Source organism: Lipotes vexillifer, unplaced genomic scaffold (assembly GCF_000442215.2).
Source record: "Lipotes vexillifer unplaced genomic scaffold, Lipotes_vexillifer_v1.1 scaffold253, whole genome shotgun sequence".
Classification (NCBI taxonomy): domain Eukaryota; kingdom Metazoa; phylum Chordata; class Mammalia; order Artiodactyla; family Lipotidae; genus Lipotes; species Lipotes vexillifer.
This window is the reverse complement of record NW_006780322.1, coordinates 4,105,564-4,121,188: the sequence shown is the minus strand read 5'-3', so window position 1 is coordinate 4,121,188 and position 15,625 is coordinate 4,105,564. Positions and strand designations below refer to the sequence as shown.

Here is a 15,625-nt window from a genome sequence, read left to right as displayed (position 1 = left end):
TTTCCCTATATATATTCTATAGCACTCATTTCTGGAAAATATATGTCAGTCACTGTTCCTAAAGGAGTTGCCTTATAATGACTTTTAGATGATACAATCTTAGAACATCCCCCAATTCATTCATTCATCAAATAAGTGTGCTGTATGTACATGCCCTGTAGAGGGGATACCAAAATGACTAAAAGATATTTTTTCATGAGGTGAAGAGAGTTAAAATACTGAATGGATTCTGTGTTTAAAGAGGGTAATAAAGAGGCTTCCCATTCTTTTAATAAAATAGGATATAACTGCTTGATGAACTATACAGGATATCCCACGACTATTCAAAAAAATTCAACTTACGTATATCACTTAATGGTATTGAAGAAACCCAATGACATAACTGTTGAACCATAAGTATAATGTGTATTATCTACAGCTACTGTACTAGAGGACTTGTGGACCATCAATTAGACTGGTATCCATAAGAAAGAATCCATAACTATTTCACTTCTATATCTGGCCAACTAATTGATTACATAAAAAAAAAAAGAGAGAGATAGTACCCAAATAGTACTAACATCTAAAATGAGAAAGGCAGCGTGTTTTGTTTTAATTTTTTAAAGGAGAGATCTTTAGGAGAAAAGCTATTAGAGGCAGTCTATTTAGATTCTCAGGAAGCTGTTAGCTAGGGTCTATGCTTAAATACTATTAAAAACTGAGTCTTCATATACAAACGGATCTATTTTTGTCATGGATTAAGAACCAATTTAGAGACAGTACACAAAAGGTAAAACAGGCACTACTATGAATACAAAAACAAAATTAGTGAGACGCCTTAGTGATTGGTAATGAGTACTACTTCTAGGTAACATTTTAATACATTATTTGGAAGATGGATCAGAGGGCTACCTTAGAGCTTCAGTAAGTAGTGGGCTCTACTGAGTATTGGTATTAAAAGAAAAAAAATATTGGTATTAAAAGAAAAAAAAATATTATGAAGTTATCTGAATGAGAAAAAGGCAGCATATAAGCTGCAAATATACATTTAGGAAAAAAAAGATGCATAAAGAAGCCTGTGAATTATCAATTACAAGTTAGAAAGGGAAACAGGCAATCACTGAAGCTATCAGGTAAATGGGATAGTCCGTGATGAGGAAGGTAATTGGAAGAAAGCACATCAATCTACTAGTCTATCTATTAAATATCAATGTGTGCCCTAACTTGGAATATTATTTATTGGTTATATCATTTCATTAAGAAAAAATAATGGAGCTGGAGAAATTTCAAAAAGGGTAACTAAATTACAAAGGGAAAGGGAAATAAAAGATGACTTACCAAAATCAAGTCAAGGAAAAAAGAAAACCTTTGTAAGCTATAATCACATTTTCATCCCCCCCAACAAAAAATTTATATAGCATAGGCTATATGTAAAAGAAATAAAAACTTCTTAAAATACATAATTTCCTATTTGTAAAATGAAGACAAGAAAAACTAGTTATAAGAATTAAATTTTTAAAAAGTAAAAAAAAAAAAAACCACTGTAAATTAACTATACTTCAATTTAGAAATGGTTTAAAAAGAATTAAAATAGGTAACATATGTAAAGCACTAGTGCCACATCAAACATGTTGGCAATGCTGGTCCTTTTTTCTCCTTCAAAAAATATCAAAGAAAGAAAATTGGGGGGCTTCCCTGGTGGCACAATGGTTGAGAATCTGCCTGCCAATGCAGGGGACACGGGTTCAAGCTCTGGTCTGAGAAGGTCCCACATGCCGCGGAGCAACTAGGCCTGTGAGCCACAACTACTGAGCCTGCGCGTCCGGAGCCTGTGCTCCTCAACAATAGAGGCCGCGACAGTGAGAGGCCCGCGCACTGTGATGAAGAGTGGTCCCCGCTCACCGCAACTACAGAAAGCCCTCGCACAGAAACGAAGACCCAACACAGCCAAAAATAAAAATTAAATTAAATTAAATTAAAAAAGAAAGAAAACTGAAGAATAACAAAGAGAGGTCAAATGTCTATAAACAAGTAAAGACTAGAGATTGGTGAGCACACATTTGCTCACCACAATCCTACATTTGGGGGAAACCACTTGAAGCCTGAAAATTCAATTTAGGAAATTTTACATCATTGTTTCCTTCTATAAAAATTTCTTTGAATGCATACTATGTGCTAAGCATTGTTGTAGGTGAGCTTAACAAGATGGACTATCTTTATCTTCATGGAGTTTACATTCTAGTGCAGGAAAGAAAGGTAATAAAAATAAACAATATCATTAAGACATAAGTGTAATGAAGAAAAATAAGGTAATAAGCACCTGCGGGGAGTTACCCCTTTCAGTAATATGGTCAAGAAAGGGCTTTCTGAGAATTTAGAACAAATAACACTTTAAACAACCGGGAAGAACATTTTATAATCCGGATATTTGTGTGAACAACCATAGCCACTGGGATCGCCAGCATGGAAGAAAATCCTCATTCTCCTCCTCATATACACAGCTGCAAGAGAATACTAGACTAGATGTAACATGTTGATAACTCAGTATGTCCCCTTTCGTGGTGCAGCAAGAACTCAAGAGTAATCCTTTCAAACTGCTTAAGAGGAGCTAATTGAATACTTTTGATTTTGATGCAAAATTGGGCAAGTGATTAAGTTCAATGCATACATATCAATTACAGATTTAAAAGAATAAGTATAGTTCAAATTTATATGGTTCATTTCCCATTAATCTAGTAGACTTAAAAATGAAACAGTCTTTTCTAGCTAATATGACCTTAGATGTTGGATGGGTAGCATATTTAGCTTGATTTTTTGACATTAAGAGGTTATCCAAGTGTTGCGGAAGTACACAATCCACTGCTCTTGTCTGTGAAGCTCTGAAGTGTTATTGTAGGATGGTAGGCTGGCAGAATGTGTGATGCCATTTTATAAATGCTGATTTTGAAAGGAGACAGGTAATCATTCTGTAGGCCAAATGTATATATATTTGATCATTTATTTGCTTCTTTTTACTCTATCAATGTAAATTAACAATTAGTAAAAATTATACTTAGAAGCCTAAATTTTAGTCCTGCCAAGGTTGAGTCTTGGTCCTGCTGGAGGCTACCTATACAATCTTGGACACCATATTTAACTCTCTGAAGCTCAAGTTTTTCTCTTTTGAAAAATGAGGGATCTGGACTATAGTTAATTTCAACTTGAAAATTCTATTAAATAATTAAGTTGGGAAATGTGAGAAGTAAAATTTGAGATTTTTAATAACAGTGTGTGTAGAACACATCAAGAATGGATATTCTGGAGAGGGGCACTGGACTCAGACAAAACTAAAAGTATGTCACATCTTATTTTACATAATCCTATGCTTACCTTTGTGACAGTGATGAAATCTGGTCCAAAGAAGACACTTTTTACTCCTTCAATCCTAAATAACTGTCTGTGAAAAAATTTTAGAAAAGAGATAATAAAATGTTTTATTATGGAAAAGTCTACAACAGAAGTCCCCAACCTTTTTGGCAGCAGGGACCAGTTTCGCGGAAGTTAATTTTTCCACAGATGGGGGCGGGGGGTAGGAGATGGTTCCAGCAGTAATGCAAGTGATGGTGGGGAAGGTTCAGGTGGTAATGTGAGTGATGGGGAGCGATGGGGAACGGCAGATGAAGCTTCCCTCGGTTGCCCACAGCTCACCTCCTGCTGTGCGGCCCGGTTCCTAACAGGCCGAGGACCGGGGGTTGGGAACCCCTGGTCTACAATATACATAAAAGTAGAGAGAAATGTAAAAGAACCTCCACACAGTCATCACCAGTTTCAACAATTAGCAAATCATGGCCAATCTTGTTTCATCCTCTTACCCTACGATCCAGCAATCCCACTCCTAGTTATATACCCAAGAGAAATGAAAACGTATGCTCCATAAAGACTTGCACGTGAATCTCTTTTTTTAAATTTATTTATTTATTTTTGCTGCTTCAGGTCTTCGTTGCTGAACGCAGGTCCTCTAGAGTTGCAGCGAGCGGGGCCGCTCTTCACCGCGGCACTCGGGTTTCTCACTGCAGTGGCCTCTCCTGCCGTGGAGCACGGGCTCTAGGCACGCAGGCTTCAGAACTTGTGGCACGCGGGCTCAGTAGTTGTGGCTTGCAAGCGCTAGAGCGCAGGCTCAGTAGTTGTGGCACACAGCTTAGTTGCTCCGCAGCACGTGGGATCTTCCCAGACCAGGGCCCGAACCCATGTCCCCTGCACTGGCAGGCGGATTCCTAACCATTGCACCACCAGGGAAGCCCTGCACATGAATCTTTATAGCAGCTTTATTTACAATACCAAAAACAAAAAAATCTGGAAATGTCCATCTACTGAGGAATGACTAAACAAACTGGGAATACCCATACAATGTAGTATTACTTGGCAATAAAGAGCAATGAACTATAGATCCACACAAGGACAAGGATGACTCTCAAAATCATTATACTAAATCAAAGAAGCCAAACACAAAAGACTATCTGGTTCCATTCATATGAAACTCTAGAAAAGGCAAAACTGCAGTGGTGTAAAGAATATCAATAGCTGTCAGGGTGACAGATGTGTTAACTAACCTTTCTATGGTAATCATCTCACAATGTATATGTATATCAAATCATCATGTTGTATACCTTAAACTTAAACAATGCTTTATGTCAATTACATCTCACAGAAGCTGGAAAAAACGTTTTTTAATAAAAATTTAAAAATTAAAAGTCATCGCCATAAAAAGAAAGTTAGCAGGGTGTGGAGGTGAAGCAAGAGGAGACTGAAAGCAAAGGGAAATGAGGGATCTTTTACAGTGACAAAAATGTTTTATATTTTTATTTTCTTGGTGGTTACACAAGAAAACCTTAAAATTGGTGAATTTTATTGCACGTAAATTATACTTCAGTAAAGCTAATTTTTAAAAATCCTGTCAGAGGACGAAGGGCAGATTATAATTTGAAAAAGCCCTTCAAGGAATTTTGAATTACAGCTTCCTTCCCCAATCACTGACATTATGTACCACACCTAGCAGACTCTCTAAAGCAGTTTCTTTTTTCCCAGCCTTAGGAACAAAAGCTGACATAATCCAAAGAAGGTTACAGTTTCCTTTTCTTTGTCTACCATTGCAAGAATGCTATCAAAATTACTGCTTTTAAATTATTTAGGAATTTGTCTGAAACTACGTCATCTAAGTCCTTTACACAACCACTTCATGTTAAATTTGCAAGTGGTCACAAGATTTTTGGCTGCAGCTTATGATCCATAAACCAAAGCACAGACCTTTAAGTAGGACCCTTGATTAGCACTAACAGCAAAGCTTTTTTTTTTCCCAAATGAAAGGACTGTGCAAAGGAATACACCTGATCTATGGTCCATATCATGGAGACTGCTTTAGGGAAGAGTTCACAGGTTTTGTCCCTAAAAGAAAGAAAAAGCGGAAACAGGAGTTTCAAACATTATTATACATGCTTTATTTAGGTTATTTTCCTTGGGACAATTTCAACTTGTCAACGTCCAAAACAAAATATGATACCCAGAACTGAAAACACTGTCCCAAATGTAGTCGAACTTGTTCAGAGCACAAAGACTATTACCTCTCTTAGGCTGGACACTAGAACTCTGTTCAAGTTGGACTGACTTGAGCATTGCATCATATCCAGCATGACTAACTGAAAGGTCAGGTTCTTCTATCCCATAATTGTGCTATTCATTTAAAAAATTTAAACACACGGCTTAATATTTATTTCTGTTATACTTTTATCTTATTTGCTTTAAGCCTAATAAAACTTTCGAAAATGTCTCTGAATTTTGCCATCCAACCGATAAGCAAATCCTCTCATCTGAAAAACAGATAATTATACCTTTATTAATGTTGCTGATTTTAAAGAAGTCCTGAATAAACATGCCAACTACAAGGATTCAGAGCCCTTTTACATGTCCCCAGAGACAGGTTTACCCTCTGCTTACATTTCTTTGTCTTGTCTACAAGGACAGGAAGAAACATGTCAAATGCCTCCCTGAAGGAAGATACATTACTCTTTATTCATTCATTCAACTAGTACTTGAATACTTGCTGAGTAGCAGATACTGTACTAAGCACTAGGGATACAACAACGAGCAGAACAGACTGGTTTCCATCCCCATGAAGCTTACGTTCTACCTTACAGTAAAAACATTCTCTGCTAAACAACAAAAACAAGGCTGACTGAAGATAATAAATTCTGTAAACCGGAGAAATGGGGATTTTTGCCAACTGAACATCTGACAGAACTAATCTGTAACTGAATCAGTTTGGGCTTTTATATTTTTACTTTTTTTTTTTTTTTTTTTTTTTTTTTTTTTTTTTTTTTTTTTTTTTTTTGCGGTATGCGGGCCTCTCGCTGTTGTGGCCTCCCCCACTGTGGAGCACAGGCTCTGGACGCGCAGGCTCAGCAGCCATGGCTCATGCGCCCAGCCGCTCCGTGGCATGTGGGATCTTCCCGGACCGGGGCACGAACCCGTGTCCCCTGCATCGACAGGAGGACTCTCAACCACTGTGCCACCAGGGAAGCCCCTATTTTTACATTTTTTTAAATACAAAATATGTGAGCTTGTACTTGATGTAAACATTTCAAACTATACATAGAGAGTGAAAATGCCTCTTGACCACCCCTCCCAAATCACTGTTATCAGTTTCGTGTACATTCCTCCAGACCTCTTTATCAGCACATTTTTGTTGTTTTGTGTTTTTTGTTTTCATACACATAATAATCATAATGTATTCATTGTTCTGCAACTTGCTTTCTTCAATAACAGTATGTCCGCCTCATCCTTTTTATTGTTTTATTGTTTGCCCATGCATACTATGGACGAACAAAGTTTATCTAACTCTTCCTACTGATGAATGTTTAGGTTGTTTCTAACTTACTGCCATTACCAACAAGGCTACAATGAACATACTTGCACACTTCTTATGTATATATGTGGCTGTTCTCTAAGGTAGTGTTTTTCAAAACCACCAGTGAGTTGTAAAATCAATTATATATTGACCAGGATTTTATCTAATAAAATAAAACAGAACAGAATAAGATAAAAAGCACAAGAAAGAAATATAAGAATGCTTTAGGGACTTTCCTGGTGGCGCAGTGGTTAAGAATCCGCCTGCCAATGCAGGGGACACGGGCTCGATCCCTGGTCCGAGAAGATCCCACATGCTGCGGAGCAACTAAGCCAGTGTGCTACAACTACTGAGCCTGCGTTCTAGAACCCGCAAGCCACAACTACTAAGGCCATGTGCCACAACTACTGAAGTCCGCGCACCTAGAGCCCGTGCTCCGCAACAAGAGGAGCCACCACAATGAGAAGCCTGTGCACCGCAAAAAAGAGCAGCCCCACTTGCCACAACTAGAGAAAGCCTGCACGCAGCAATGACGACCCAATGCAAACAAAAACAAATAAATAAAAAATAAATTTATAGGGCTTCCCTGGTGGCACAGTGGCCTGCCAATGCAGGGGACACAGGTTCATGCCCCGGTCCGGGAAGATCCCACATGCCGTGGAGCGGCTGGGCCCGTGAGCCATGGCCGCTGAGCCTGTGCGTCCAGAGCCTGTGCTCCACAACAGGAGAGGCCACAACAGTGAGAGGCCTGTGTACCGCAAAAAAATAATAATAATAATAAATATATTAAAAAAAAGAATATTTTATACCTTATAAAGGCGAAAATTGCCCCATCAAACACTTGTTTCCTACCTATATATACATACATATATGTACATATTTATGTATATCTGCATATGTATATGTGTGTATGTATATAGCGAGTCATAATATAAGATGTTTAATAGCTGATTCACTTTGTTATAAAGCAGAAACTAACACACCATTGTAAAGCAATTATACTCCAATAGAGATGTTAAAAAAAAAAAGTTTATTACTGTGGCTTGTATTAAAAAGTATAAAAAACAAATGCTCTAAGATATATTCCAAGAAGTGGTATGTTTAGGTCAAAGGAAATATGCATATTTATTAATTAGAAACTTTAAAAACGATTACTGAGATAAGCATATTCCTGGCTCCCCTAAATGAGACACATTAAATGGCTGTATGTATACAGAAATAGTTATCTAAGTTTTATTTTCCCAGTATCCTTGGCAATCAGTATCAGTCGTAGGTTACCAAAAATTTCAGTTGATGTGATTGACCTAACATTTCTTATTATAAATAACTTCTCTAGCTATCAGTTAAAAAGGGGTTTTATAATTTTATTGTTTGTGTTTTATCATTAGACATACACTTAACATGTCTTTAGTGAATTTTAAAACTGTCACCACTGAATATAAATTGGTGCAGCCACTACGGAAAACAGTATGGAGGTTCCTTAAAAAACTAAAAATAGAGCTATCGTATGATCCAACAATCCCACTCCTCGGTATATATCCAGAAAAAATGAAAACTCTAATTCCAAAAGATACACACACCCCAGTATTCACAGCAGCACTATTTACAATAGTCAAGACATGGAAACAACCCAAGTGCCCATCAACAGACAATTGACTTAAGAAGATGTGGTACACATGTACAATGGAATATTACTCAGTCATTAAAAAGAATGAAATAATGCCATTTACAGCAACATGGATGGACCTAGAGAATATTATACTTAATGAAGTAAGTCAGACAGAAAAAGACAAATACTGTATGATATCACTTATATGTGGAAACTAAAAAATAATGCAAATGAATCTATATACAAAACAGAAGCAGACTCAAAGACACAGAAAACAAACTTAGGGTTACCAAAGGGGAAAGAGAGGGAGGGACAAATTAGGAGTATGGGATTAACAGATTAGATAAGGACTACCTAAAATAGATAAGCAACAAGGATCTACTACATAGCACAGGGAATTATATTCCGTATCTTTTAATAACTATAATAGAATATAATCTGGAAAGAAAAATAACTGAATCACTTTGCTATCCACCTCAAGCTAACACAATATTGTAAATCAACTATACTTCAATAAAAAAATAAATAAAAATAAAAACTGTCACCACTCACTAGTTTATTAAAAAAATCATGCCACATCTGATAACTATTATCATTTATAGTTCTGAGAGGAATATTTTAGAAACTATTCCATTTTGAAACATCTAGAAATCCAGCTATCCTTGAGAATAAAATGATCATGTTTTTATTGTTTTCTAAAAACAGGGTTTTAAAGATTTAGAATGGATATCTGCCTCATTTTTTTCTTTTTTTTTTTTTTTTTTTGGCCACGTGGCATGTGGGATCTTAGTTCCCCAACCAGGGATCGAACCCACACCTCCTGCATTGGAAGCGTGGCGTTTTAACCACTGGACCACCAGGTAAGTCCTGCCATATTATCATTTTGATAGATATTTTAAAAGGAAAAATATAAATTCTTATTTAGTCATGCTGCAGATCTCTTAAGTACATCCCTTTTCAGGAGAAGGATTTCCTAATATCAATTCTTATTTTTCTTTATCTCTCATTATTATTATAGAAAATAATCTCTATACTGAAAAGATGCAATGCACATAAAAGTAAAATAGTTAAATAAGGCTACCTTAACCCCCGAAGTCAGTTATTTATGTTTCTTGGTAAAAGCAAGTTAAAAATAATACTATACCTAGCCAGAGGGGAGCGAAATGCTGTAGCTGGTGTGGGAAAATCCATGGTCCTTGTCTCAAGAACTGGTTTTCCTGGAATAAACTTTAAACTGTTGGGATTTGGGGTATCTTGTGTTTGAATAAACATGTATCTCACTAAAAGAGAAAAAAGAAAGAACGTTATTCTAGAAAAAAATTGTTAACAAGTTTATGGACTACGAAGCACTCATTTTCAGAGAACCAAAAGAAATACGGAAAATTAGAAAAAGGAATATAAAGCTTTATTGCCCAAGCTTACAGAATAAGAATTGTTAAGCAAAAAATTTATCAAAATATTTAGGGTGACTTCACTGAATTTTATATTAATACTATTTATTTAGATAGTTTTGTTACTCAACAGATTCTAGCAATATCCTACACGTAAGTAGTAAGGCATATCATAATTCAGGAGTCTTAGATGGATTCTATTTGGTAACTCAATACTAAATTAGCTATAATAATAAATCATCATCACGTTCCAAAGTGCTAACATTTTTTAAAGATAAATAAATTTATAATAATAACAAATGATATTTATTTTATGCTTACTTATTACATTTCAGAGACACGGTTGAGTGCTTTATATATATTTAAGCCTTTAACAATCCTATGAAGAATGTATTACTGTTCCCATTTTACAAATGAAGAAACTGAGCCTTAGAGATAAGTAACTTGTTAAGTCACTAAGAGTTAAGTAACTTGTCCAAAGGTATAGAGTTAATGACATTATAAATGATCATGTAGGTGGGAATCTATGTGAATTACTTTCTAGAATATTTTAAAATTATCTTTAGAGGGCTTCCCTGGTGGCGCAGTGGTTGAGAGTCTGCCTGCCGATGCAGGGGACACGAGTTCGCGCCCCGGTCCGGGAAGATCCCACATGCCGTGGAGCGGCTAGGCCCGTGAGCCATGGCCGCTGAGCCTGCGCATCCAGAGCCTGTGCTCCGCAACGGGAGAGGCCACAACAGTGAGAGGCTCGCATACCGCAAAAAAAAAAAAAATTATCTTTAGAGATTTTTTTCTTCTCTGTTCCTTCTAGGGCCATGATCAGATTGAGAATAAAAGAATCTTTAATTTCCTACCTTGCTATTATGATAACAGCTCATAGGACAAAAAGACAGTACTGAGGTTTTAACAGTTTAAAACTATTAAACAGGCTCTGGTTACTTATTATGAAAATAAACCTTCTGACTTAAAAAAAACAAAACAAAAAAAAAACCACCACCCAATTCTCTTCTTAGAGCAGTATCTGGAAATAAGTTAATTTATCGAGTAATTATCATGTGCTGGGCATGGTGCTAAGCACTTTATGTGAATTATATCATTTAATCCTTACATCCTGCCAAGGAGGCACTGTTTTTATCCTAATTTATAAATGAGGAAACTAAAGCTCAAAGTCACTCGGCTAGTTAAGTGACAGAGCCATGATTCAAGCCTGGCCAATTTTCCAGCACTGACTTGTTTAACCATTGTGCATACTACCACTCCATAACTATTAGTGCCAAGCATAAAAGAAAAATATACTTAAGATCAGTCTTTCTATCCTATCATAATCCTCATATCACATATCTTAAGAAAGAGTAAAGTATCAAAAAACAACAGTTTTATTTTAAATTAGAAAGAGATTAAATTTGGCAAAACATATGGTTGGTATAAAAATGCTTTTCTTAACTGTTAAAAGAGAAGATTCTAATTTGACAGCTGAGGTTGTTTTTGCACCTCGCCGTGCAGTTCCAGCTAACTGATATTGAGTCATTTCCTTGGTAAAGTAGAAACTGAAACTAAATTCCCATACGTTTTGCTTAGGTCACTGTCCTGTAAAGATATTAGTTGGTGACTTGGTGACCAAGCGAATCCTAAAAAAGAAAAAAATGAAAAATGATAACCTCAGTGTTAAAGTACTTGATTTAAAATATTTATACTTCCAACCAATACATTCCTCGGACAATCTGCACTATAAGGGAACAATTTTTCAGATGGAACATTATATAAAGTGCTGCCGCCACTTTCTGTAAATATACAGAAAACAAGGTTCTTTTAACCCTGGCTCTGACCAATCATCTTTGTGGCCTTTCTTAATAATTTATTGGTAACCAAAATCTCTGCACATATTAGGCACTCCACCAATATTTGAAGAATTAAATCTGGCTTTATTCTACTCAGTCCATTTGTGTAAAACTATACATGCAGAAAGAAAAATGTTTAGAAACACTTGAAGAACTATAAATGTAAAAAATTATTTGAGAGTATAATCTACATATGTCTGAAATAGAAAATATGATAATATATGATATCACTACATAAATTTTAACAATGAACAAAGGTATTTCAAAAAAAGTAATTTGACTAGGTATTAACAAAATCATTCCAGTCATAGCCTAAACTGCGTTAAATTAGGTATTTCAAAAATGACTCTCAGATCCATCATCCAGAAAGATCCTCTGAAAGTGTCATAACGGTTACAACAGGAGAGAAAGACGCTTGTAAAATAATCTTTCCTATTATGCTTGGTATAATAGGTAACAGATAAAAAGGTAGGCATAAGCTCCCCCTCAAATATAAATTAATGGTGCTTGAAGTCAATATCAAAGACTAAAATCAGCAGGTTTCCAATCTGAAAAGCCTAGATGACCACATAATTCAGTTCTACAAAATTTAAAAGTCTAATTAAAGTAGCTTAAGATGCTGAGTTACTCAATATTTTATGCCTAAATTGTTCTGTGACTCAAGGAGACAGGAACGGCACTCCTGTTCTTGCCCCAGGATACAGGGGAGGTAAGGTCTCTACCCTGATCCAACTCATGGCATTAGCCAGGGTTAGCCACCTTCCAGAGTAGCATGGCCACAAGCAGGAGTTCAAGGTAGTGATGGAAATGGAGGTGGGCCAAGAGCTGAATCCCAATTCTTACAGCTCCATAAGCACATATAGGTAGGCATTCACAGACAGACAGACACACATAGACACACCCTCCCCGACAAGGTTCCCTAACCACATGACAGTGGTCATATTGCAAAAATTTTCAAATCCTATCTTCATACTTATTTCCAATATTAAAGAAAATAAAAGCAGGTAACATCAACAAGACTGTCAACAAAACCATAGTGATTAATGTTGTCAAAAAAAGAAAAACTACATTCAAAGTAATATGTCCTAAGGCCTGGGTGAAAGCTAGAAACTTACTGATTTTAGAGGTATTCTTATCAAAATAAGGAGGGCAATCGCTTAAAATACATATGATTCTTTGAAACACAAACCCATTTGTAACTTCTTTCTATATTTTTGTTTCAGAAATCATTCATTGAGCAACTCTTATGTTCCAGAAGATATGTTACACAAGAAACTGAGATTTCATAGAAGTACTGGACACTGTATTCAGGATTCTTGAAATTTAAGGTCAAATGATATGTGTAAGCAAATAATTATAGTAAAGTGTAATTTATGGCAGAAAAAAACGCTATATTCTTTTTATAGGCATCTGAATAGAAAATTTACAAATTCTCATTGTTTATGACCCACAAAATTTCATTCAGGCAGTTTGCTCTAAAAGAGATGAAATTTTACCTGTGTTACATAAGGTTGCAGGGAGTGGGAAAAGTGGTCTCTGGACAAACTGATGCAGATGCTGTTTCTTAATGGTATATGGATTCATCATATGACAGAATCTACATTTAAAAACAAATAAAAATGACATTTTAAGAGATAATCTCTTAAGCTCAAGTTTCTACTTCTCATATATAAAACAACCATAATGAAAATAATAACAAAGATGAATTTTCATTTTCCATCCGCAACATTATTTCCACTCCCTCACACAAGCAATACCTACAAACAATTTAAAAACAAGAGCTCAAGGGGAGATTTAGAGCCTTTATAACTGAGTGTATATAGAATATACAATATCTGGTGTAAAGAAACAGAAATGCATCTACATTAGTGATTTATAACCTGGAGTTCCAGACTCTTGGGTATGCATGAAGGAGGCAAAGAGCTACAAACTGTTTTTCCCATTTTAGATTTAAAAACAACTAGGTGATAGAGTCACATGGTTCAAAATTCAAAGGGAATAAAAGTAAATACAGTGAAAAGTCTCCCTCCTTTTCTCTCTACCACCATGTTTCCGTGGAAAGAGACAACCTACGCTATTTGTTTTGAAAGGCATTTCAATACCTCCAAAAGTCTAATAGAAAATATACTGTTCTCCACCAAACTGCTAAAGAAGTCAACAGTCTATATGTGCTTTCTGACTGGAAACATACTGATGCTGCTTTGTAACTTTGGTTATTTTACTCTGAATATCATCAGAATGAAATAACCAAAGTTACAAAACTTCCAAAGTGTTGACTGGATTTTTTTTTTTTTTCCATGGATTTGACTAATTAAAAACAAAGGGAGAAGGGAAAACCAAATACTACTAGAAAAGTAAACAAAAGGAGATGTTACTAGTGAAAAATTTTAGAAATCGGATGCAAGTTACATGAAAATGCAATTTACGTTAAAATACTATTGCCATCCACTCCAATTTTCATTTCACAGGAGTCACTGAGGAATTTTAAGCATATTTATGATCACTTTTTGTTTTGTACGTTTCTCTGATTATTTTCAACCTGCAAACTCATAAAGAGGAGGGACTGTCTTCATTGCTGTCCCTAGCCACGAGCACGATGACCTACCTCAGTTCCTCATTTCTAAAATGAAGTTAATATTCACCGCTAACTCATAAAGACTGGAGCAAACATGGATCCAGATAATCCATGTAAAGTGCTTACAACAGTGCTAGGCCATGTAGCATGTGTTCAATAAATGTTAGCTACCACTATTATTAGTATGTGACAGGTGCCCAACAATCATTCATTAAATGGAATTCAGGTTTGGGGTGAAAGCATTTTTATCTATAGCACACTGCCTAAATCTTGGATACCCTGCAATATGGAAGTACACCGAGGACGGAACTACACCTGGAATACGGAAATTTCCTTTCAGCCCACGGAAGAGGCAGAATGGATACACATTCTGACGGAGATGGGTTTAGAGTAATAAAATAGTAAAGGTGAGTTAAATTATTCCAGGAAGACATCTACTCAAAAATAAGAGAGGGAGACAGGAGGTGACTAACAAAAAATCCTTCTGCAAACCTCATTATTTTAGGAAACGCATTTCAACGTCAAGAGCATCATTAGCACTAAAACCCCTAACAAACACTCAGGAGGTCAACCCTTGTTAGGCCCTTTTCTCCTTTTGTCCCATAAGAGAAACCAGGGTACAACAATCTACTTAACGTCCTCAGTGCCTTTCACCTAACCAGTGTTAACAGATGTCCCTGGGAAGCCAAACGCAAAAACAGGGCCAATGGAAAGAGGAAAGACAAGGGAACGGAGTGGGTTTGGTGGGTGGGGCGCGGAAATCTAGAGTTCCAGCACTTAGATGCTGTGTGACTTCAGATAGGTCACGTTCCCCTTCTAGGTAGGCCTCACTAAGAAAATGAGTGACATTTTGACGTTCTGATTTTGGCACGGGGTGGAGGGGCTGGAGGGGCCCCGATTTAAAAACAGCTCCTCTGTGGGGTCCCTACAGCCGGTCTCTGAGAGTCTCCCCACCACAGGGACTCAGGCACCGAGTCTCGGAGCCTGGGACAAGGCCGGCAGGGCCCGCCAGAACCGGGTCGCAGAGCTGCCTCACCGAGAGCTGCCCACCTCAGGGTTTAAACCCCCAACTTCGGCGATGGGGGTGGACCCAAAGGCAAGGTCAGGGGCACTTCTCCCCATCTGGTGTAAGGGAGGGCGGGCGGGGAGGCGACCGCTCTGCTGGCTAAGCCCAGCGGCACCGCTATACGCAGCCCCGGGCTCACCACTTACCGCCTCCGCAGCCCCGCGGCAGCCGCCGCAGCTCCCCAGCCCAGGAGGGCCGCCGCCGCCATCTTGGTCCGAGTGCGCAGGTCTGGGATAGGCCGCTCCACCACCCCCCCCCCCCCCCGCCCTCGCTCGGGCTCTTCACTC

The 15,625-nt window shown here is 37.3% G+C and overlaps 1 protein-coding gene across 1 annotated transcript in view; it reads right to left on the bottom strand.

The window, feature by feature from the left end:
- Positions 1 to 15,562, bottom strand: part of NFU1 (NFU1 iron-sulfur cluster scaffold) — a 27,130-nt gene extending 11,568 nt beyond the window's left edge. The window contains exons 1-4 of the mRNA XM_007453421.1: positions 15,485 to 15,562; positions 13,194 to 13,294; positions 9,613 to 9,748; positions 3,349 to 3,415 (exon numbers count right to left, since the gene is read on the bottom strand). Of these exons, the coding sequence (XP_007453483.1) occupies positions 3,349 to 3,415; positions 9,613 to 9,748; positions 13,194 to 13,294; positions 15,485 to 15,546 (366 nt within the window). The 5' untranslated portion in view covers positions 15,547 to 15,562. The remainder of the gene's footprint in view (positions 1 to 3,348; positions 3,416 to 9,612; positions 9,749 to 13,193; positions 13,295 to 15,484) is intronic.
- Positions 15,563 to 15,625: the final 63 nt, after the last annotated feature.